This window comes from Gossypium raimondii, chromosome 12 (genome assembly GCF_025698545.1).
Source record: "Gossypium raimondii isolate GPD5lz chromosome 12, ASM2569854v1, whole genome shotgun sequence".
In the NCBI taxonomy this organism is placed as follows: Eukaryota; Viridiplantae; Streptophyta; class Magnoliopsida; order Malvales; family Malvaceae; genus Gossypium; species Gossypium raimondii.
In genome coordinates this window covers 12,690,208-12,715,522 of record NC_068576.1, presented here as the reverse complement: position 1 = coordinate 12,715,522, position 25,315 = coordinate 12,690,208, and the positions used below count along the sequence as shown (strand labels likewise).

The 25,315-nt window shown below is 33.7% G+C and overlaps 3 protein-coding genes across 7 annotated transcripts; 1 reads left to right on the top strand and 2 right to left on the bottom strand.

Annotated features, from left to right (window-relative positions):
- Window positions 1-13,776: 13,776 nt before the first annotated feature.
- LOC105763330 (hypothetical protein) lies at window positions 13,777-18,094 on the bottom strand. Of its 5 annotated transcripts, none has more exons than XR_001124165.2 (13): window positions 17,984-18,094; window positions 17,836-17,898; window positions 17,648-17,752; window positions 17,465-17,551; window positions 16,818-17,375; window positions 16,251-16,727; window positions 15,955-16,016; window positions 15,760-15,865; window positions 15,532-15,611; window positions 15,057-15,371; window positions 14,888-14,962; window positions 14,662-14,766; window positions 13,777-14,176 (listed from the first exon to the last, which is right to left on the bottom strand). XR_001124165.2 is itself a non-coding variant. In XM_012581526.2 (12 exons), the coding sequence occupies exons 1-11, from the start codon at window positions 18,071-18,073 to the stop codon at window positions 14,926-14,928; spliced, it is 1,980 nt and encodes a 659-aa protein (XP_012436980.1). In that variant the 5' UTR covers window positions 18,074-18,094; the 3' UTR covers window positions 13,777-14,766; window positions 14,888-14,925. The 5 variants fall into 5 exon arrangements, 1 of the variants encoding a protein (XP_012436980.1); XR_001124166.2 differs by having other exon boundaries at window positions 13,777-14,172; XR_001124167.2 differs by having other exon boundaries at window positions 13,777-14,072.
- Window positions 17,986-20,561, top strand: LOC105763329 (pentatricopeptide repeat-containing protein At3g50420). The gene has a single exon (XM_012581525.2). The coding sequence runs from the start codon at window positions 18,413-18,415 to the stop codon at window positions 20,519-20,521; it is 2,109 nt and encodes a 702-aa protein (XP_012436979.1). The 5' UTR covers window positions 17,986-18,412; the 3' UTR covers window positions 20,522-20,561.
- A 23-nt stretch (window positions 20,562-20,584) lies between these two features.
- LOC105763331 (nuclear pore complex protein NUP58) lies at window positions 20,585-24,011 on the bottom strand. Its single transcript, XM_012581527.2, has 6 exons — window positions 23,638-24,011; window positions 23,260-23,374; window positions 22,132-22,605; window positions 21,327-21,831; window positions 21,117-21,157; window positions 20,585-20,943 (listed from the first exon to the last, which is right to left on the bottom strand). Exons 1-6 carry the CDS (start codon window positions 23,925-23,927, stop codon window positions 20,905-20,907), a joined length of 1,464 nt encoding a protein of 487 aa, XP_012436981.1. The 5' UTR covers window positions 23,928-24,011; the 3' UTR covers window positions 20,585-20,904.
- Between the last annotated feature and the right edge of the window lie 1,304 nt (window positions 24,012-25,315).

Below are 25,315 nucleotides of genomic sequence, written 5' to 3'. Positions count from 1 at the left end.
AAGTTGAGTATCAGGTTTTGTATGAACTATTACGATTTTGTTATAATTTTTGAATGGGATTAAAAGTGAGTTACGATAAATTTTATGTTTGGATTATCTTTCACAATAAGAAGAAAGGCTTGATTTGAATAGTTACCATCAAATTGATAAGTTCGATTCAATTTGTTCTAGTCAGAACAGATTAACCACTCGAAAAGCTAGTTAAGATGTATGTATCTGAATTTAACTTTAGATTTTGAAGTAAATTTCATAGAGCTATAGCACTAATAGCCGGACATTTAGAATGAGAAATTCATATTCTGGAATATATAATATAGGGATATATCAACCAGATCAGAGATAATTGGGAAAATATTATTATGGGTTAAATTTGTTTTGATAATAGCAACTATCAGACTTGTGTTAAAATAATACTATTTGAAGCTTTTAATGAACGGGATGTAGAACCTTGGTATGTTAGGCAAATGGAGCGACAACAAGTTAGTTGAATTAGAGTAACTGGAACTATTATCAATTGAGAGTTACAGGTGCAGATGTGTCGGAAATAACATTTAGCATCTGTTATGGATATTACGAATTTTAGCAAAACTCTATGAATTAACTAATATACTTGGAATCTGATGATCTGGGTTTTTTGGTTATGTTTCAACAGATGATTTATTAGGAATTTCTTGATAGTTGTACTGTCAATGATAAAGCTATTACAGGAAAACATCAAAGTTGTTCAGTCAAGTCAGGTATCTACTTCAGCCTCAGCCAGAGAAGAATTTATTGTTTATAGTAATGTTTCATTCAGATATCTTGAATTATGATGGTCTGAATGTTATGAAGTCGAGGGTTGAACCGTTAACTTTTTGGAGAACTTTTTAGATGCAAAGAAAAATATTTGAATATGTACACTGAACAATTCTGGGATTTGTAGGACATTCTATACGAGGTTCATGGCATTGTCTATTTGATCTACCAGACATCGACAAAATGTATAATGCCTTAAGACAAAGTTATTGGTGCTCAGGAATAAAATGTGAAATTTCTGAGTTTATACTAAGATATCTGATATGTTAATAAGTCAATGTAGAATATCAAGTACTATCTGTAATATTACGGTCTACTATGAGTTCTGATTGGGAACGAGTTACGATGGATTTCGTATATGGACTACCTTTGAAGATAAGAAAGAAAAACTTGATCTAAATAGCTATTATCATGTGAGAAATTTCGAGGACGAAATTCTCGTAAGAGGGAGAGTTGTAACAGCCTATTTCTCAATAGTGTCAGAAATATTGGTTTTAGGGCCACAGATCCGACAAGTGAGTCTGTAAATATTATTATTTAATATTTACGAGTCAAATATTGTATTATATTTGATTTTGATATGGTACTTTAAGTTATTTGAAAGAATAATTAAGTTCAAGTGGTGTATCCCTAAAGTTAAGTGGTTTTAGAAAATAAGGTTTCGGTACCTCATTTCTATAAATCGAGCCCATAAATATTTTTAGTAAATATTCACGGAGCGATTATATGAGTATAATAAAATTTGGTTAAGACTAAATAGTTGATTAAATAGTTGATTAAACGAAAAAGACTAAATCGTAAAAGGTGCAAAAGTTAAATTCCATTAGTCAAATTGATCAAAAAGCTTGAAAAAGATAAACTAATGGACTTGAATGGTAATTATACCATATTTAAAGTTACTAGATATTCATGGATAGGTTGCATGGTAAATTTCATGAATTTTAAAGGTTACATTAGTAATTAAATAATTAAAACTAAAATAAACCTAACCAAAAATGGTCATCTTGTTCATTCTTTCTTTTCAAAACCAAATAGCCATGAACAGGTGGGGAAAAGCTTCAGACAAGGCTGATTTCTCTTGCATGGTAAGATTTTGAACCCTGTTTTTAATAATTTTTATGTTTTTGAGCTCGTAATAGCTTAGTTAACTAGCCCAGGGTCAATTTGTAAAATTGTTAAAAGTTTAGGGATTGCCATGAATGATTTTTGGGTGATTGTGAATTTATTTGATAGAATATTAAGCTTGGTTGTTAAATAAACTTATTTTGTTAAGTGATTTCTAATGATTTTAATGTTTAGGATTAATTCGTTAAAATATTAAAACTTCATGTAAATATTGGGAATTTATAATGGATATGGGCTGATTATAAATCATATGAAATTGGGCTGGCTATTATTTTGATTAAATGTCGATAATTCATGAATATCGAGATTTATGACTAAATTGCATAAAAGGAAAAATGTTGGGGTAATTTTGTAAAATGATGATGGAAGGACTTAATTCAATAAAAGTGATTATTTAAGTGCTAGAATTGTATTAACTGAATGAAAATTATTATTTTGATCAAGAAACGATACAGTTGGATTTAAATCGAGGAAAAAGCTAAGGTTCTTGACTAGTTGTCGACCTCATTTTAGCAACCGTTCTAATCGAGGTAAGTTCGTATAATGATTAAATTTGTTATTGTTGTTTTGAATGGAATGTTAATTAATATTTTTGATATGCATAATTGGATTGATATTTGTGTATTAATTTGGTATAATGGATTAAGTTGAGAAGCTAATTAAATTAAAGTTTATATATGACAATATGAACTTCACTTAATGTGTAATGGAATGGTACAATGAAATGAAAAGAAAGAATTTGGATATGTAAATTGAAAAATATGTATTTCATTAAGCATGTGTGAAATAGTATAATATAATAAATTGTAAAGAATCAGATATGTGCAAAGGTCCCGTTTGGACCTTGTGAATATTTAGGATAGAAATGACATGTCATTAGGGATTATACGGTTTCAAGTCCTGGTCTTAGATGGCCTACCGATGGCTGAGGTCATACATCTATTGCGGATTCTCCACAGCTTGTATGAGCAGCATTGTTTAACTAACATCCTGATCCACAACTCGTGTGAGCAGGCCTATTCTATAGCTCATGTGAGCACTATTGGAAAGTTTACGGTTACATGAAAAGGCACACTTTGTGTGAGCATTCCTGAGTCTCCGATGTAATTCAAGATGGTTCAACGAGTAAGTAAAGGTTAATGGAAAGACATGTATAAAAACTTAGTGTACTAATGTTCATATGAAATGGAAAGATGGATATGCATATATGCAATGAAAAGGATGAGAATATTTTTTTACGTGATAGATGAAATATGCATGAAATTTATTTCTTAATATATGTTATGTTTACTTATTATCTATTAACCATGTGGACTCAAATGAGTAGAATTTGAAATGGATATATATATGTGATGGTTGATATATAGAACCTAAATGCTTATTAGGTATATGCCATGATTTACTATACTATAGTATGTATGATATATGAGGTTTGAGGTGTGGAAGGTAATGAAAATGAAAGTACACAGTGTATGATAAAAGTGATTGATGAATTTGAAAAGCTTGAGACGTTATATGCCTTATTTGGTTAAATTTATATGTGCATTGCTTCGCCGACTAATCTTGTGAAGTGTTGTGTATAAGAAAAAGGAAATTTGGACTATGGCTAAATGGAATCATATATGGTTGTTTAATTAATGCATTTGGTCAGTTTAAGTTCTGTTATATGAACTTACTAAGCATTAGTTGCTTACCTAGTTGATGTTCCTTATTTTTATAAGTCATTGGAAAGCTCGATTGATTGGAAATTGCATTGGAGCACGATCACACTATCTAACAATCGATATTGGTAAATTTTGGTTATTTTGGCAAATGGTTATAAATGACATATAATAGGATTATAAGTGTAGTCTTGGTAATTGGTTTGTTTTTAAATGGTGCCAAGTTCATTTTTTTCATATTTTTTGATAAATGTGTGTTTATATGAGATGATAGTAACTATGCATGCCCTCATGTGAGTAGAAAGAAAATGATTGTGTGATATGTTGTGATATGGTTATTTGGCATGTATAGGCTAGTTAGCACTTGGTATTTTGATGTTTGAGTTGGTATGTTTGGGTTGCTACCAAACTTATGCATATGTTAATATGGCTATGTAAATGTATGTATATGTTTGTGACTTTGGACCATCTTAAAATGCCTTGTAAATATGTGATTTGTGTTCATTCATATGTGATAGAAATGGTATAATGATGGTGTGAGCATATGAATATATGTTTAGGTTATAATCCATGTTTGATCGAATTAAATAGAATGATGATTGAGGTGTCATTTAAATGGCATATTGGTTAGAAATAGGTTGAATGTGATTTTGGCATGTTTATAGATGTTTTGAGGTATGCTTTATATATGTTAATGATGGTTGAATTGGTGAATATTTGTGTGCAAGTTTTGGGCTTGAAATGACCCTATTTAGGGGAAAATTTTGCTACAAACAGTCTGAAACACGGGCTGTCACACAACTATGTGCCACACACGGTCACCCACACGGTCGTGTGTCATTTAAATTTAGGTGCAGTGTAAACCACACAAACTCAGAGAGTTACACGGCCTGGCGACATGGTCGTGTGACCTAACTTCGTTTTCACACACAGGCTGCGATGTGACTGTTTGTCCTAACTTCGAATGTCCACACATTCTGGGCTATGTCACACGGCCTAGCCACACGGCCATGTGACCCCTATTTTCAAAATTTTCAATTTTTTCCTAAAATTTCTTATTTGTTTCAAATTAGTCTTCTCTTGTTCCTGAACTATTTTTAGGGCCTCAAAGGCTCGATTTAAGGCCCAAATGTGTATGTTTACTAATATTGTGATGAGTTCTGATAATTAATAACAAATGGTATTATTGATCTGCTTTGAATTAAATTGTTCTGATTTGTATTGTAATGGTTAGTAACCCTAATCTAGCGACGATGATGGGTTAAGGGTGTTACATGATGTGGTACCGTCATTGAGACTTGGGAGGAGTTAGAGTTCCAAATTGAATTCAAGAGGTAGTTTTATCAGAGTATGCGGAGGATGAGGCTCGGGCTAAGTTACGCCGGCTTACGCAACAAGGCACAACTAGAGAGCATGTGCAGTAGTCCAGGGAGTTGATGCTCTAAATTTCCGATTTGGGTCAGAAAGATGTCTTCCTCTTTTTCATGGATGGGTTGAAACTGTGGACAAATCAAGAGGTACAATGTCGAGAGGTCAAAGAACTTACCAAAGCCATGACTGTAGCAGAGTCCTTAATTGATCTTTTGTTCCAAAGAAAAATAAGTTTGAGTCTTCCAAACTCAATGAGAAGGAAAATGGTGGGGCAGATGAAGAAAAACAGGTTAAAAACAACAATGGTGGCAATGGTGGTAATGAGAAACCACATAAAGGAAAGTGAAAGCCCAATAACAATCCAAAAGGGCCAGTGGAATGTTTTCTTTGTGATAATTCACATATGGTAAGAGATTGTCCAAAACGATCCGTATTTTCTACCATCGAAAGAGATGATGAGCCAGACAAAGCATCGATAAGGCTTGGTTCGATCTTGAGTTCTATTGAGGCCAAGAAGGTCAAGCAAAATGAAAAGAAGTCGGTGAGGTGTTTCTTATGTTGTAATTCGCATAGGATGCGAGACTATCTAGAGTGATCTAAGCTGTTCACGATCATTTCATTCCAGTTTGGGTGATAGTTGACAAGTTGACTAAATATGCTCATTTCATTCCTATGAGAACTGACTATTCCCTCAAGAAATTGCCTAAAATTTATATCTCTGATATTGTCCTTTATATAGAATCTCATATCGGGATCTAAGATTTACCTCTAAATTTTGGAGTAAACTACATAAAGCTTTGGGTATTAAATTAAATTTCAGTACAACATTTCACCCTCAAACAATGGACAACTAAAGAAAGTAATTCAAATACTCGAAGATATGTTGCATTGTTGTGCGATTGAATTTGAACGCAACTAGAAAAGATTCCTACCATTAGCTGAGTTTGCTTACAAAAATAGTTATCAGTTGAGCATTAAAATGGAACTTTAAAAAAATTTCTATGGGCGTAAATGTCAGAATCCTGTTTTCTAATCAAAGTTGAGTAAAAGAAAGTTAGTGGGAACAGATTTGATGAGTAAGACAAAAGAGAAAGTCCATGTTTGTAACGCCCCTAACCCGTATCCATCGCCGGATTAGGGTCACGAGGCATTACTAAACAAAAACACTGTTCTGAACATTTTCATTTTCACACAAATCATAATCATATATATAAAGCATATATATAATTAAATATTAAACACACATTATTAATCATATTGCAAACACGAATCGTACCTCAAGATTCGACTGAATTCATACCATGAGTATAATCAAATTTTTCATACCAATAACATGCCAAAAAGCCATAGAATATCAGCTTTATCAACATATAACACGAATCATATGCTCAAATCTCTAATGGTATTCAAATACCTAATAAGATTAAACATTTTACTTCATAATTCTATACACGCACATATTAAACCAAATAAATCGTATCACAAGGCTTTTTGGCCATTAGCAAATGTGGCATTAATTAACTTACCACATGGTCAATTATGCTTTTAATACCATCTATATATATACACGCACAGTCGCCATATCAAAATGAACCATTTTCGAACACCATTAATAAAAACATATCATACCTAGTTCATATGTTAAAATCTTGTCTAGACCTTGTCTTTTCAAACATCCAATGAGCCATTAAGAAACTAGACCTAAACAACTAATTATTCAAGTAGGAAACATGTGCATACTTATCAAATGGTCAAATATTAACATTTTGTTCATTACAAATTCATATGCATTTCTCTATAATATTATTAACCATATTCGGTCACAAATAGACAAATCATATTACACCCAATTCACATGCTCCCAACCGATCCAAATTTCATATACTTAACCATTCATCTCATCATCTATTAGGCTAGAAATTTCACTTATAAAATTATTACCCATTTCATCATAATAATATTTATCAATTAAACACAATTGATTATTCAAGCATACTTATCTCGCACGCAAATTATCATCTTTAAACTTCATATGCCAACCATTTAGACAACCACCTATTCGATCATCCATTCAACATCCAAAAATTTATACTATTTCCATATTTCAAATCTTAAGCTTAACATACTATCTCAAAATTATAATATCAAAACGGCTATGTCACTTATAGCTATTCAAATGACCATCCAACTTACTCAACATATAATCATCATTTTCCATCATGAACCGTACCTAAAAACCAACTATTCACTCATAATATATGTGTATATTTTACCATTACAAAACAAATCAACATAACCAATACACAATCAAATATATATATTCATCATTTTACCTTATTACCAAGACAAATTATACGATATTTCATACTTCCAAAATGAGCTAACTATAAAGCCAATTATACATCTTACTACCTTTCCTCATTGTTGAATCATATAACCAACATTAGCATCATGATTAAAATTACTTAAACATTTGAACCTTAGCTTTAACAACAAGCCATTTTCGCATGGCTAAATATATATACAAATTTCAAGACCAAACAAAATAAATGCTAGCCTATACATGCCATATATTCAAAGTTTCAAGCTTTTAAAGTACCGAAATAGAGATCGATAGTGTGACGGACTTCCTTGAAGTTCTCCGAGCTCGTAACTAGCTTTCCAAAAATTTATAAAAGAACGAACAAACACACCCACAGTAAGCTTTTTTGCTTAGTAAGTCATAAGCAAATAAATTATCAAATTAATATTAGCATAATTATCTCAATATGACTGAACATGAACAATCTCATGTACATAATAATCACACCTTTAACATGTATAATTCATATCATCATCTCAAGTATTATACTTACCTATTTTCATGAACATTTAATATCGCACGTACCTAAGCCATTTAACTAGATTTCACATTCGATCTAAACTTAACACTGCTCGTTAAACCATTCGGAATCAATAAGGATACTTGGATAACTCAAAAAGCTCATACAATGCCTACGTCCCAGACGAGGTCTTACATGTAATCAAATATCGTTGCCACTGTCCTAGACAGTGTCTTACATGTAGATCCCAATTTGAGGTCGATATCCCAAACGTTGTCTTATAAGAAATCACATATCGAAATCCTATATCATGACATATGTATCTTAACTATTCCTATGGTTCGTCCGGCACTTTCGGACGTCATAATTTGATCGATTCAAGCTCGTAACTATTTTTCCCATACTTATATCAATTCGGCATACACATATAAAGTTACTAAAATTCAATTCGGCACAATTAAATACATTTTCATATGAATTTAATAACAATTATTTACTTATGAACTTACCTCGTACGGACACGAACGGATCGGAATGACTATTCGACAACCTTCAACTTTCCCTAATCAAAATCTGATTTCCTCTTTTCTTAATCTAAATAAGTTCAAATTTGGCTATTTAATAACACATCTTATTTAATTCAATCCATAAACACCTAATTAGGGCATTTACACTTTAGCCCTCAAATTTCACATTTTGGACATTTTAGTCCTTAATACAAAAATACACAAAATTCATCAAAACCATGCCTTAGCCGAATCTTCTATGGTCCCTAGCAGCCCATATATTTCATTTATTTCACATTTAATTCCCTAAATTTTCAAATTCCACAAATAAATCTATAATTTAAATTTTTATAAAAAATCACTTAATTAAACGTGATAATCGAACATCAAAGATTTATTTTTCATCATCAAACAACAAATTCATCATCTTATCAATAATGGAAAATCTAAAATTTATCATTAATTCTGAAAATTAAAGCATGGGCTAGATAATATACAAAGCAACGATCTCAAAAACGTAAAAATTATCCAAAACCAAACAAAATCCATACCTTAATTTGAGCTTCAAAGTACTGAATCTTTAAAGCTTTCAAATGGTTCTTTTTCTCTTCAATATTCGGCCAAAAGATGAACATGCATGGCCATTTCCTATTTTGTTTTATTTTAGTTACATTTTATTATCCATTTACCAATATAACCTTAATGGTTTAATAATAAAACCATATAATGCATGCCATTACCGTCCATTCATGTATTTAATCGCTATATTTAATTAAAGGACTCCATAATTAATTAATCAAAGCAATTAAGTACTTTAACAATTAGAATGCCACTTTTACAATTTACGCAATTAAGTCTTTGTTATAAAATCGAGCACACAAACGATAAAATTTTTACACAAAATTTTCACACATATAAATTAACATGTTGTAGACACCAAAAATAATATTAAAATTTTTTTTTACTCGAATTTGTGGTCCCAAAACCACTATCCGACTACGGTCTAAACCGGGTTGTTACAATGTTATTCAAGATTGCTTGAAAGTTACTTCCAACCAACAAAAGTCCCATGCTGACTTGAAAAGAAAAAGACATTGAATTCAAGATTAGTGACAAAGTCTTCCTAAAATTTTCAAATTGGAAAAAGGTTCTACGTTTCGGTAGGAAAGGGAAACTCAGTCCGAGGTTCATTAGGCTATACAAAATTCTCGAGAGAATTGGACCTGTAGCTTACCGGCTAGCTCTACCTCCAGAATTGGATAAGATTTATAATGTTTTTCATGTATCAATGCTGAGAAAGTATAGATCTAATCCCTCTCGTGTTAACTCCTAATGAAATCGAGCTGCAACCTGATTTGACATATGGTGAAGAACTGGTTAAGATTCTAGCTCGGGAAGTAAAAGAGTTGAGAATTAAACATGTGTCATTAATGAAAGTAATGTGGCACCATTATGGTACAAAAGAAGCTACAAGGGAGCCGAAAGAAACTATTAAATATCAATACCCTCATATTTTCTCAGGTAAATTTTGATGACAAAATTTCTTAATGAGGGAGAGTTGTAACAACCCGATTTTCAGTGGTGCCTTTGAAACCCAATTTCTGTAAATCAGGTCCGTAAATGTTAAATATGAATATTTATGGATTTATTATAAAAGTATATTAAAGTTTGGTCTAGTAATTTGTTCAATTAATAGTTAATTTAGGTGCAGGGTCTAAATTGTAAAAGTTCAATCACTATAGATATTTAATTAGCTAAAGGTTCAAAATGGTAAATAAACCAGTTTTTTTTACATCAAATAGTGGATGATGATGTTAACTTCTACTAATTTTGATTAATTGTGATTAAATTTTAATTAATTAAAGTTTAATTAAGTTAATTAAGTAATTAAATATTTAATTAAAGTAAATAAGGCAAATTTTAGTGGGATTTTTCCATCTTCTTCATTTCACCTAACCAGCCATGCTTTCAAAACCTAAGAAAAACCATTTTTGAAGCTCAAGTTATTCGGCCCCTAATTGGTAAGCATTTCCAAGCCATTTTCTTGTAATTTTTATGTTTTTAAGGTCATGAGAGCTTGATTTAGCTAGCCCATGTACCAATTTGCAAAACTGTTAAAAAATTTTTAAAGTTATCATTATTGATTTCTTGAAAATTTTTAGGTTAAATTGATACATTTTAAACTTAAATTAAGAAAAAAAACTAGATTTTAAAGTTTAATTTTTAGTTTTGCATATAGGGACTAAATTGAATAAAATGTAAAATTATTGTAAAATTTTGTTATAAATAGAAAGTAAGGGGTTCGTAAGGGATGTGATTGTAGTTAGTTTTTAAACCGAAGTTCAAAATTGAAAGATATGGCTATTTTGATTTTAGGGACTAAATTGAATGTAAAACTTTAGGGGTATCAAAATTGAGATTATTTAGGTTCATTCATTTCATTGCATAATGTGGTAAATGTTTGGTATTGATGAATTGAATGGGATAATTGTATAGATCAAGAATTGAATCAAAGCGAAGATAATCGAGAAAAAGCTAAAATTGTTGATTAATCCATGAAAATTCAACTTGTTTTGTATTTTGACCGAGTAAATTCATATGGAACTTACTATTCTATTTTAATTATTCATGAATTGTACTTTAATTAAATATATATACTTGTTAAAATTGAGTAGAATTAGGAAATTTGGCACAAATGTCTTGTATTGGACTAAATTGTAAATTCATGTGAATATTGGTTGTATGGAAATAATACAAGGTGTCAATATGATTATTGATTGGTTATATGCCTTGTAAATTAAAAATGAAATATGTACAAGATTTGATATTAACATTTATACAGAAGTAATGCCCGAGTGAACTTAGTAAAAGGTTAGGATACGTATGGCATGACATTAGAGTTATACACGTATTTGTTCATGGATTTACATGTTATTACAAGATTAGCATTTTTTCAGGTTCTCGAGTTAAACGTATCATAGGTTTAGCTATAACATCCTATTCCTGACCCGATTGTTAGGTTTGAGCTATAGTGTGCTACATTCGTTGCTGGAGTAACTACAATCAAAATAAATACTAATCACATCATTAAACATTCAAACACGAGTATTAATCATTCGTGGGTCTTATACAAGCTTAAGAAAGCTTTAAAGCTATCCTGAGATCGAATAAGGACTGAATTATAAAATATTCAAATTACAGGATCAACGTCGCGACATGAGGGAGTTCCTCGTCGCGACATAATATACTATTTTAGGGCTTATCGTCACAATGACATGCGTTTAACGTCATGACGTCACATACTATTTCTACAATTTTCACTTGAATCATCGATCTGCATTTTCAAATCAACAAGTATACATACAGCAACCACAAGTCCAACTAAAGCATGAAATATCTATGATTCTAACATAACAAAACTCTTGTCATCATCTATGCACTAATGCCATTTCATCTATATGTTAACTAATTAATAACATTTCATTCCAAACATTAAACATTTATGCCTATTCATTAAGCCATAGATACTTGCAGCTTTTAACATATTGCAAACTATACTCTGAACTCATATGCCTATTTCATTCAACAACCAAATCCATACATCCAAATTCTATTCTCAATATTGCATATAACATAATCTTATGCCAAAATTGACTAAACCTAGATACATGTCATATAACTAACAAAGAATATATTTGAGAGTATTTACTTAAACACTTGGTGTGAATTGCTTTCCTGTGGCTTTCCAAGTTTTTCGTTGCTCTTTTGTTTTTTAGTTGCTTCCGCTTTATCTTTGGTGCCTTAGGAAATTTTTGAGAGGATTCTCACATTTCAAGAATTAGGTTGACTTAGGCGAATTTGAAGCAAAAAAATGCCTAAGGCCACACAGTTTGCCAGACTAAAGTTCTAGGCCTGTAACATTTGCATATTCTTTATTTTTTTCCTTCTCAAAAATAGCTAAGAGTTACTATAAAACAAAAATGTAACACTAATAGATTACTATTATAGTTCTGTATAAGCTAAAGTAAATGGGTAATCCAATTAAAACCATTGATCTTCATTGTTCCATCCATATCACTTGGCCAGACGAAAGAATCGAAGAGAATCATATAGTCGACAATTGAATATCAAAACTACAATATTAAAGCTTGGAAAGGAAGTTACAAATATGGTCATAATAGTTTATTTGGATATTGTGAAGTAACTAGTGTTGAAATCGTTGTGTGAGATGTGTTCAATTAATCAAATGAAATAGCTTGTTTAAAGCATAGTCTACCTGCAATTTCGATTAACTTTAATAGGTTTTCATAAGGTAAAGGTTCAATTGTAAGACACCTTCGTTTATATAATTGATTTCCAAAATTATCGAAATCTAGAATACTTTGAAAATGTGAGAAGATCGTTAGAATATTTTCAAAACATTTATAATGTTTTAATAGTTATAATTGAAAGGTTACAAGTGATTCAAAAGTTATATCACTTGGTTGTTAACAAAAATTGTCACTATTGATAATGATTAGTTATGTCTCTCAAATACTAAAACTTATGTTACTTGATTATTAACAAAAGTTGTGATTATTCAAGTAATATGTAATGAATAATCATATTCATTATTAATAGATGTGACTACCCAAATAGGTAACTATTAGATAGCTATGTCTCTATGAAGAGACGTGAGAACTCTCATAAATCCATTTGTAGGTATACTAAGAAATACCAAACAACACTAACAATTCAAAAACAAAAGTTTCCCTATTCTCCTCCATCTATTAATATTTAAAGACTATCCTATAAAGAATAGTTGTAGAAGTTTTTTATAAAATTTGATATTCTTGCCATGCTCCATTCAATGCTCGGTACATTGTTTTGGTCAGTGTAAAACGTTAACAATTATTGGGTTTCAGTACATCCTTGAGGTTTAATTTGTCAATAAATCATTTGCATGTCAAAATATAAGTAGGGGCGAATAAAACCTTAAAAATAATGACATAGTTTCTACATCTTATTTCTGTTCAAACCAATAGTGAAGAGTCGATAGAACAATGTAAAAGACAATCTCATTCATGATGATGTGATTGTGATGGTAGGATGTGAAAAAAAAAATCTATATTTAAAAGATAATATTCCAAGTTGAATGAAAAAGAATAGACTTGAGATCATTTGCATAAATATGATATACTGCAATGCCGAATGTCCAATTATCCAACAAAGAGAGAGCTTAAGAAAATAGTAGTCCCTCCCAATAATTGAGGGGCCTACATCCAGAGGGAAGACACAACGTAGGACTAAAAACCAATGAAGATTAAGAACAAGTGTAGGATTGAGGACCACACACCTCTTCACTTATTAAACCGAAACTGAAGTTTTGACATTTATTCATTTTATTTAAACTGTTTCAATCAAGAAGACCAACAGTACCCCTTCAATTTTCCATCTTTCCAATTTTCTTTCACCGTACCAAGCCTAAACGTAATGCTTACACAAAGCCAAACCAACTAAACAAATAATAATAATAATAATAATAATAATAATAATAATAATAATAATAATACAGAAGCATTCATGGGATTGTAGCAGAAATTTTATCTCTAGGATACCTCACAATTGAAGATACTTGCTATACTCCTGCAACCCCTGTATCCAAAGCTATCTTCACTCTTGCCTCAAATGGTATTCGATTCGCTCTCTCTTCCCACACAGCGAAAACTTTATCTCCCAAGATATCTCACAATTAGCATTGACTGCCAACTTTCTTCTGTTTTGATTCAACTTCACAAACATGTCACCTAAGACTATATTGAAAATGAAAACAATTACCTAGATAACTCTTCTATATCCAATTAGCCTTTCAATTCCATCCTTATTTTCTAAATTCGAATCTTTCCCTTCATCCTGACTTTAGTAACACACAAAATTAGATAAACAAAACTATGGCAAAGAATGTAAACTGAGAAAGTAGATCAAACGGACTCCAATTTGGACTAAAATTAAAATCCATTCAAAAGATCAATGCTTTTACGGGATTTTGAGTGTTAGATCCATGGGGTTTTAGTTATAAATAGAGAAAGTATATATATAAACAACTTATAATCTATGAAAAATAGTGTATCAAATTATCAAGCAAGAACCAAAAATTTTAAAAAGAGAAACACAAAGAAGTATGAGAGTGAAAGAGATTAAAGGGAATACACACACACACACATGCATATATATATATATAAGAAGCAAACAACAAAATCAAACCCATGAAGAGAGGCAAAGATGAAAGAATTTGGGTTTAGGGTTTAAGACCAAAACTTGGACAAAATTAGTAAGATGAAGGAAATTTTTAGATAAGAAGAAAATCTGTAAGAGAGAAGCAAATATTGAAGCAAATCGTACCTGGAGAGAAAGCTTTTAGAGACGTGAGAAAGAAATTGTAAAACGTCTTACAAACTTTCAGCCCGTAAGACAATTTATGGAAAATGAGTGTTATTTTCCATTGACCTGCAAAAAAGTTTTTTTTGACTAACTTTCTTTTCCTCAAACAAACATCAGAAAATGATGAGAATGTTTTCCAAAAAATGAAAACAGGGAAACAAAGAACCCTTATAGACAGCTCAGTTACCTGACTAGGGCTTTCATTCCTCAGAACATGTATTCATCCTACTGTTTAAAGCACAATTCCTGAAATCTTTCTAGGCTGCAATTGAAGCAAGAGACAGAACTTTTATAAACATATGAAGAGCCTTATAGCATTGATGAAAGGAATATTCCGTAATAGGGAAATGAAGTACCGTTTAAGAAGAACTTCTGGGTTGTACGGGAACAAATTCTTCAGGTGAAGGTTCTCCACGGACTTTTTCAGAGAAAGCAAACAACCTTTGGCTAGCTCATACATTTGTTTCATGTGTCTATATTCAAGGTTACCATTAAATTTCTTCTCTAGGGACAAAGGAATCGTTTTCACAGGTCCAGATGACGGCTCTATCTTAAAATTGGAGCTTTCTGACAAAATTTTTCTTCTCTTGCTAGATAATTGATTACTTAGTTTCCCGTAAACTGAAAACTCCATAAATGTTTGCCATGAATCACAAACGATGCGCAAGCACCTACACAATAAACAAAAGGCCACACCCCAGAAGAAAAGTATGACAAGTTATATTGAATCAGATGTAAAAAGGAAATGAACAAAACAGCTGTCTTATCACGCTACCTTGTACGGCCAAATTTAAGAAACAGCATGTTGTAGATGGAAACTAAAATACATACCTTAAGAGATACTCTGCACAGCTAATTCCTGTGTCTTTCGAGATAAGATAATCAAGAAGAACTTGATGATCATAGTGCAACTACAGATGATGAACAGAAACACATAACATCAGGGATTATCTATGACCTACTCAAATAAAAGAAATAGAAACATATTTTCCCATTGACATTTTTTTTATTGGACAACAAAATTGGAGCCGAGATAAGATTAGGGTGTAAAAGACTTGCCTCTGCAAGGAAGAGATGAAACAGGCGTATGGGATTAAAAATATATGAAACATGAAAAAGAACATCTTCCATCTCATCTTGAGGTGCCAGTCTTTCTTTGTGAAATCTGTAGACAAACCAAGAAAAAGGTCAAAGAATAACCGAAGAAAAATCATTAAACAAAATGAAGGTAACAACAAGGATATTTGTGCTCACTTTTGTTCTTCGCAGGCTTGCAGAGAAAGCAGTTCCAAGAGAAATTTGAATAATATGTCATCCTAAGACAAATAAGGAATTACAAAATGGCACCCTAAGAAAGCCTAGATGAGGAAAAAAACAAACAAATAACTAGTTCTAGAGCAACTAATAAACTCTTTATGCACAAATAATTGCAGTAAGCTTACAAAAATAATGATAATGATGCGCTATAATTTTCAGGAAAAGGAACATGCAAAGAGACAAAGAAACAACACATAGTGTTTAACAAAGTTTCAATGCTGCAGCAAACTGACCTCATGCGTATACAGTTTGAGGAGGGAAAATGAAAAGTTTATGGACTTCTCCCTGTACATTTCATGGGCAACAAGCTTATCAACCACAACATGTCCCGAAAGCCATGCATAAATCTCTAATAAACCTTTCTCTCTACCACAACTCTGCTCTGAAATTGCATCAACATCTATGGATGACTTCACAGTTGCACTAGAATAATGCTTCCTAGTGGCTTTTCCAAGATTTATCAAACTGAAGGAACACCTCAAGAAAAGAAAAATGGCCTGTCTTTGTAAATGGCGAGAGTGCATGCTATGTACTTCTCCATCAAAATTACTTAACATAAAAGGAGAGTCCTCTAGATAATCATCCTGATTCATGACATCAGTTAAAGGTTGATATAAAAGGTCTTCAAAGTAACTATGGAGAAGCTGCAACCAGGAAACAAGAACCAAAAAATCTAGGGGTATTTGTAAACTAAGTCTGATCATCAAAACCTGCAAAATGCTTAAGTCAATCAAATTAGACTGCTTGTATGTGAAAGCAAAACAGGATTGATTAGCAGCAAAACATCTACATTCACATACCAATAATTTGTGGCTAAAGTAGCGAGAGATGCATGTGTTGACACACTTGCCTTCCTTGCGAAGGGACCAATATAGAAGTTTAGGCACAAGGTTGATAATTTTGGAAAGAATCACATTCTTATCTAGGGAATCGTCTAACCCTTCCGCAAAACTAATTTGGTCAACAAATGAAGATAGTAGCTGAATAAAATTCCCCAAGAACAAAGCATTCCGTTCATCATCTTCACCACCATTTCCACCAAAGATCTCGTCCATTGAATCCCAAGGCACATTCGAAATGAAAAAGCTTATCGAATTTAAAAGCACAAGAACAAGCTCATCATCACACTCTTCCTTCAAAAACTTCAGTATATTTCTTAATGTGCGGATAATTCCAGCTACTGTAAACAAGCTGGTATTTTTCAACTTAGGCTTAAATAAACCTACAAGATTCAATAAGTCAGAACCAGAACCTCCAGCTCCAGTTATTGAAGGTTCAAAAGAACACGAAGATATGTTCGAGATTGATAATTCTAAGCATATAGAGAGCGAATGGATAAAAAATTCCCAGGTTTTTACCTACAATAACAAGAAAATAAACTAAGAAAAAGGAGGGCAAAAACAAACTTCAAAGTTATAAATCAAATCTTTAAATTTGATTAACATACAGATGAGGCTAGAAATTCAGAGAAGGTAACGAGCACATTGCCAGCTAAATGCTGAATGTATAGGCTTTCCAGATTTAACAAAGGAATCTGAAAGGAAAATTTGAGAATTAATGTGATTTGGCGATTTGGGATTTCAAGAAAAAACTACAAAAATTAACAAAATAGAAAAGAAAAAGAAAGTACCAGGTGAGATATTGATTTGGATAAACAATGGTGGTTTTGTGAGTTTGGGTTTAATGGAGAAGAGGTGTCAGCCGACGGAATCAAGCGGCGAGTTTCATTTGAGACCTGAAAAGAAAACCAGACAATAGAGTTAAGTAATGAAAGGAGGTTCAATGTAGGAGTTTTAGAGAAGAAGAAAAGAGGGGAACCTGAGAGAGAATGAGAAGAAGGTTTTTCTCTTCTTGTTTGCTGAAAGACAAATTCTCTGATACCTGACATAGCAAAAGAAATAACAATAAGATTAAAGAGAAAGAAAATGAAGGGGAAATTGAAATTTTGGAGAAGAATGGAACGGACGGTGAAAGGATGGAGAGAATCGTTGATCAGACGGCAGATACGAATAAATTGAGACTCAGTGAGCGACGGTGAAGACATTTTTTTACCCATTTTTCTTAAGGAACCGCAATGTTGTATTTATATACAAGTGTAAAATTACCAATTTGGGCAAGTTTTATACTTTTATTGAATTCATTGCGTAAACAAACTCAATGATGTGGTATTGTCTTTCTTTAATTTAGGAATCAAATTGAAAGGAAAACAGTAAATCCAACCCAATTTTTCATCTTTGGTAATGTTATTTTAGTTATTTATTTACTCATTCATTTATTTCTAAGAACAGGGTTTCAGGATCGATCCACGACACTGAATTGTTTGGGGGACCGAACATACTTAGGATTGATTCAGTTCATAGAGTTGCAGAACTGAGAAACCTCCTTGGCCGCGTGCATGCTACCGTCAAGCGAAAGCTGCTATCTAGCGTCCCTCGTACAAAAATGCAGCTCCATAACAACACTCAAAAAAGCGCGTCAACTCCACGCTTTCCTACTGACCACCTCCACAACATGCCTCCATTCCCCGTCTCCCTACCTCCACAACAACCTTGTATCTATGTACTCTCGATGCAACTCCCTTTCAGATGCCAAGAAAGTGTTCGATAAAACTCCCCATAGAAATGTAGTTTCATACAATGCGCTCATTTCCGCGTATTCTCGATCTTTAAACCATGCTAATTTAGCCTTTGGATTGGTTTCCCAGATGGGTTTTGAGTGTTTAAGGCCTAATGGTGCCACATTCACGAGCTTGTTACAAGCTGCTTCATTTGTTCAGGATAGATTGATTGGTTCGTCGCTACATGCTCTTCTTCTGAAGTCTGGATTTCTAGGAGATGTTTGTGTTCAAACTTCGCTACTTGGGATGTACTCGAATTGTGGGGATTTGGTATCTGCTAATGAAGTTTTTGCTGGCATAGATGGCAAGGATGTCGTTTCTTGGAATTCTACAATATTTGGATACTTGAGGAATGATAAGATAAAGGAAGTGCTGGCTCTCTTTTTTGATATGATGAAGTTTGGGGTTTTTCCAACTCCATTTACCTATTCCATGGTGTTAAATGCTTGCGGTAAGTTGGGAAATTATGAGTGTGGGAAAGTTATCCATGCCCGAGTTGTTGTTTCTAATATAGTAGTTGATTTACCTTTGGAAAATGCCTTGCTTGACATGTATTGCAATTGTGGTGATATTGAAATGGGGTTGAAGGTTTTTAGCAGGATTCAAAACTTTGATTTGGTTTCTTGGAATTCAATGCTCGCGGGATTGGCAGAGCATGGAGATGGCATAAGAGCCATGGAGCTGTTTGTTGAGTTGAAGGGAATGTATTTTCTTAAGCCTGATGAATACACTTTTGCTGCTGTCATTTCTGCAACTAGTGCACTCTTGGCATCTGATTATGGGAAGCCCCTGCATGGTCAAATTACAAAATCAGGGTTGGAAAGTAGTGTTTTTGTAGGAACTGCCCTTGTGTCCATGTATTTCAGAAATGGTGGTAGTGAATCTGCTCAGAAGGTTTTTAGTATGATCTTGAAGAAAGATGTGATGGTTTGGACTGAAATGATTATGGGTTATTCTAGATTGGCTGATGGGGAGAGGGCTATTAGATTGTTGGTTGAAATGTGTCAAATGGGGTACAAAATTGATAGCTTTGTTCTCAGTGGAGTATTAAGTGCTTGTGCTGACCTTGCAATGCTAAAACAAGGTGAGATGATTCATTCTCAGGCTATAAAATCTGGATATGATGTTGAAATGTCTGTTTGTGGTAGTCTGATTGACATGTATGCCAAAAATGGAAACCTTAAAGCTGCTCAATCCATATTTTCATTGGTTTCTAACCCTGATTTAAAGTGTTGGAATGCAATGCTTGGGGCATATAGCCTACATGGAATGGCAGAAAATGCACTGAAGCTATTCGACAAGATTCTAAAACATGAACTAAGACCAGATCAAGTAACATTTTTGTCTCTACTATCTGCTTGTAGCCACAGTGGCTTGGTTGAGAGAGGAAAGTTATTATGGGGTTATATGAAGGAAAGTGGTTGCCCTGCAGGACCCAAGCATTATTCTTGCATGGTGAGTTTGCTTTGTCGAGCCGGATTATTGGACAAGGCAGAGAAGATAATTATAGAATCACCATATAGTGAAGATAATTTGGAACTCTGGAGAACATTGCTAAGCTCTTGTGTCACTTTTAGAAACCTGGAAAAAGGAGTTCATGCAGCGAATCAGGTTTTAACGGTTGATTCAAGAGATAGTGGAACCCATATCTTGCTTTCAAATCTTTATGCTGCAACAGAGAGATGGCAAGATGTTGCAGAAATGAGGAGAAAGATGAGAGGCTTGATGTTGGAAAAGGATCCTGGGCTAAGCTGGATTGAAGATAAGAACAATATTCACATGTTCACATCTGGAGATCAATTGCATCCCTATGCAGAAGTTGAACTCCATAGGTTGCAAGGGAACATGAAAAGATCAGTAACATACGATTTCCTTTCATGTTTCTAGTTTAACAACAGAAATTCAGAAATAAATGTGATTTTGCCCATGATGTTATCTTCACACGAATAATAGTTTCAAATATTACTTATCAAAAAAGAGAAAAAAAAATCCTACAATGTTACAGTAACAAGGATCTTGTAGCAAACAAATCAATGCTGGAATGACTGAAAATAAGATCAGGATATTCGACAAAGCTAAAAATCTTGTTTTCCTGGATATCAACAACGTGCATACAAGATCCTTGAACTCAAGAGCTAATGACATTGCACTTAAAGGAATATAATGGGTACAGATAATGTCAAAACGAAACATGTGGCCCCTTCATGTTCAAATGATCATCGCAGTGAACAGAGAGTAGCTTCAGGATTTCCATATTCAAGATATGATGACTAACGCCGGGCAGTCCGAGATTTCGGCCTTGATGATTTCTGCATGAACATACGTCAACAAGGTCAAGTAAGAGAAATATAATCAACCCATGTGAAAATGCCGACTCATGCAGACTCGGAATTAGTCTTCTTCGAACCTATGCCTATACTTTATGATCAATAATGAAAAAGGAAAAGAAATAAAAGGAAAGTCAATGTAACATTCTACTCACAGATGCAGCCCCGAAGCTAGCACCAGACCCTGTTGGAGCACCTGGGAAGGAAAATGAACTCAGTCAGACCACAAAATAATTAGATCAAATCTAGCAACCTATGTAAAAAACAGCAGCTACTCGAGCAAAATTCCAAGCATGATCTCAAAATGACATTTCGTGAAAATAGAAAGAAGCAATTGCAGAGATTATAATAGCATAAGAAGGTACCAGATGCAAATGGTGTTGAAAAAAGTGAACCTCCAGCAGATGCAGTAGAGCCGAAAGCTGGTACGGTACTAGCAAAAAGAGAGGGAGTGGATGCAGATCCTAGGAGAGGTCCCGATGAGGAACTGAAAAGGGATGTTTGGATGGAAGCACCTGTAGTTGGAGTTGCAAACAGAGAAGATGACATGGAAGAAGCAGGAGTAGAGGACGGTGTACTAAAAAGAGACAATCCACCTCCCGAGGAAGCTGCTGATGTCGCTGCAGAAGTCTGTGGGGCAGAGGCTGCAGCAGGAGCTGCTGAGCTGGCAAACAAGCCAGCAACTTGAGTTGATGGTTGTGAATTTGCAGGTAAATGCAAGGTTGGATGTACCCTCTTAGCAGCAGCTTCTTGTTTGGCAGTTTCTCTCCTATCAGCCTCAAGAAAAGGATCATTAACATCTCCTCTGTGACGGTGATCAGCAAGATAAGCTGTTTTCATCGATTCAATATATTGATGAATGCTCTCCACCTGCACAATACAAGATCACATGACAAGTCAAATCCTCTTTCTTCAGTGTTTTGTTTGGGGTGGGGATGGACAGGTGTTAAAGTGCAAGCCAAAGTAAAGTTTAAGATCATATCTTGGATGCATGTTATAACATAATGCATAGACTATATAGAAAAACAAAAATATCCTGACATCAACTCAATTAAAATTAATAAATGTTCAAACTAGATATTTATCTGCTCCTTAGCATATGACTACATGTGTACTGTCAACCAGACAAAACATAACACAGAATGATAAAAGTACAGGTAGCTTCTTTACCTTGGCAGCCACATGAATAAAAAAGTCATGCACATTGGACATGACTTTTGGAAGAGATTGCAACAAAGAGGATGCGTGATTGATAGAGTTTCTATCAGAATTCAAAAGGAGAAGTTGTTCCAACTCTTCAATCCACTGGCGGCACTCACCCAAATACTTCTCAAATCTAGCAACTGTATACTGTAGAAAGGGAGAAGGCTTCTTTGGAAGCCCATGGTAAAAATCAAAAACTGGTACCATGGATGCAGCAGTTGGTTGAGCACCAGAACCTGGTGTTGTTGTTGGCCCTGGAGCCTGGGATGGTGCAGTGGCATTTGAAGCACCTCCTGTGTTTGAATGAACAAACCGTGGCCGAAGCATCATGAAAGAACGAACAGCAACCTCTGTGTTCCTTAACATATCTTTCACAGTACTCATCAATTCCTGCAGCAAAGCTTTCTGCCTCTCCATGGCAGTACTGATTCCTCCAAGTTCCTGTTGGAGCAACCATGCCATTTTATCAACCAATGCTAAGCAGCACAACAGGCAACAGACAAGGAATATGTTCCAAAACTGAAGGCTGATTATATATACCATTGAGACATAAAATGCTTCATAGTTCACAGAAAATCTACCAAATGATTCAAAATTGTAACCTAAGAGATGATTCTCAGATCAATTGGTTTGGAAATAACTTCATGAACCACTCACAGTTTGAAACAATGGACCAGATATGACGACGGTCCAACACATTGAGTAACTTATTTGCATCAACGTAACATAAGCCCTTCTAACCACAAAAGAGACAACAATACATCTAAAGTAAAAGTAGAATACAGTTTGAGCTAGCCCAAATATTCACAACAAGAGCAACTAGTTTTAGTTTCTTAATATTTTTCATTACTTAGATTACAATAAGGGCGTAATATAATAGATTCATGTTAAATAACAAAGCATTCCAGATTATTCACCAAAATAAGATACAAGTAAAGTGAACAAGGACAACGAAAATGAACTAGATAATTATCGCTCATCTGCTCTATCAATGCAATGTCTAAGAAGCAGCAAAGTTTGACAGAAAGAAAAATGCAGCAATTGAAGGAAGCACAAGTGCACAAGTCCGTATGTAAAAGAAAGCAAAGGTTGAACCTGAACAATGTGGCTGGCATCAAGCTCGAAGCCTTCATTGGAAACCGAAGAATCATAAAGGCGAGTACACTGGTCTAACCTTTGGCTTTCATCCCTATACTCCAATATCCTTTCCCTACATTCCAAGATGATAATCACAACACTCACTACTCACTACTCAGAGCGCCATATAACAATAATAATGTCAATATCCAAGCTCAACCTATAAACCAAATCAGGAAGAGGAACTTATGCCCCGCACTTTTCCAGGTAAACACTATTAAAATATCATAATGTATGCAAAAATAAGTTTTCATCAACCAATTTCAATAGCAGCCAAAAAGTTGTATTTTTTGAGAATGCAAAACAAAACCCATCAAGAAAGAATTGAGAACATACTCAATTTGAAGCAGAAATTTTTGAGAATCAGGATGGAGATCAGCCCATTTGGTGCTGTAACTAGCAGGAGTCTTGTCATTAGTAAAAAGAAAAAGGGGTTGTTGCTGCTGCTGTTGTTGTTGTTGCTGCTGCTGCTGTTGTGGAAACTGCAACTGTGGTTGCTGTTGTTGTTGTTGCTGCTGCTGCTGGGATTGATAAAAAGGGCTGTAGCTTTGCTGGAAAGGTTGTTGTTGGGGCTGAAACAATGGCGGAGATTGTTGGGGTTGTGGAGTTGCAAAGAACGAGGACATTGTTGTTTTTCTTCGGAAACAAAAATTAGGGTTCTAAGAGTAGAGACATTTAATTCTGGTGAGGATTGAGGAAGAAGAACCTTTTTTTATTTAAACCCTAGAGAGGGAAAATCATTGACGAAAATCAAAAGAAAAATAAATAATAGGGTAAATTGCAATACAAGTCACCCAACTATTGCTCCTTTTCTTTATTATCATTCAACTATCAATTTTTTTAACTTGATCACCTAATTATTGTCTTTTTCCTTTTGTCACCCAACTATCAATTTTTTAATTTGATCACCCAACTAATCGATATAGTTTAATAATAAATTTAGGCTTCAACATTTACGTATTATATCGATTTAGTTATAATTTTAAAAAAATAATCCTCAAAATTTACAAATAATCTCAATTTAATTCTAATTCTAAAATATTCTAACAAATATATAAAAATTAAAATACATAAATACTTTAAATATATATAATAAATTTAAAATATATAAAAATACCCCCAGCTCCACCTCCTTCAATGGTGAAACCACCAAAATCTGTGCCACCTCATTAGACTCATTGGTCTGTTTCGTCAAAAAAGATTTCAAAGCTGGCGTTGATTTCAAGTTCGTCACCACAACCCATCCAACGTTAACGACTTCGGTGTTCCAAAATCACACCGTTTTGAACCTCCGATGGAGATTATATCGAAGAACGAAGTACATTGCCATCTGTTTCTGTATTTTTATGCGGTTTATTTTTAGACTATTTCAAGTTCGTCGTTTGTCTTCAGATTCCAAGAATTTGAGCTTTGATCATTTGATGTTCGAATGTTGGGTGTCAAAAAAAGGAACTCTTATTGACATGTTTTTTGACAAGATGATACCTGATATTGTTTGGATTTAGCAATAGATCTCCGATGATGGTGTCTGTTATGGACCATTTCTAATGACAAGTAGGCTGAAGAAATTGATTGGGCTGAATGACATTAGTTAAACGGTGCACAATAGGTTTAATAAAACGATGCGTTTTGTGCACGGGAAAACTTCTCGTAGAATTTGTTGTTTCTTTCTGTTATTTGTTTCTTATATATCCGCATGTAAGGAAGTGACCTGATTATGAAGAAAATATAGTAACTGTTGCATTTCCTCTATTTTACATCTCTTCTTCTCTTTATTTTTCTGCTATTTCTCTTCTTCTTTTTTGGATTTCTAGTTTCGGTGTTATCAAAGGTATTAGAGCTTGGTCTTTCCTATGAATGGGGACGATGTTACCACTCGTGGACAGAAGGACATGACAGTGCTACAACAAGAGATGGTCAAAAAGCAAGGGGAGTTGGCTCAACTGGAAACCAAATGGGATGCCAAGTTGCAAGGGTTTACGGAAGATCTGTATTTGGAACTTTGATCTATGCT

What these genes read in the sequence shown, in the direction of transcription:
- LOC105763330 (XM_012581526.2), bottom strand. Translation starts at nt 18,073, where the DNA reads ATGGGTAAAAAAATGTCTTCACCGTCGCTCACTGAGTCTCAATTTATT. An exon ending in CTGAATTTCTAGCCTCATCT is followed by an intron (nt 17,376 to 17,464) that starts GTATGTTAATCA and finishes TTGTTATTGTAG; the next exon opens with GTAAAAACCTGGGAATTTTT. An exon ending in CAAGCCTGCGAAGAACAAAA is followed by an intron (nt 15,866 to 15,954) that starts GTGAGCACAAAT and finishes GTTTGTCTACAG; the next exon opens with ATTTCACAAAGAAAGACTGG.
- LOC105763329 (XM_012581525.2), top strand. Translation starts at nt 18,413, where the DNA reads ATGCTACCGTCAAGCGAAAGCTGCTATCTAGCGTCCCTCGTACAAAAA.
- LOC105763331 (XM_012581527.2), bottom strand. Translation starts at nt 23,927, where the DNA reads ATGTCCTCGTTCTTTGCAACTCCACAACCCCAACAATCTCCGCCATTG. An exon ending in TTATTCATGTGGCTGCCAAG is followed by an intron (nt 21,832 to 22,131) that starts GTAAAGAAGCTA and finishes TGTATTGTGCAG; the next exon opens with GTGGAGAGCATTCATCAATA. An exon ending in TTCAACACCATTTGCATCTG is followed by an intron (nt 21,158 to 21,326) that starts GTACCTTCTTAT and finishes TTTCCTTCCCAG; the next exon opens with GTGCTCCAACAGGGTCTGGT.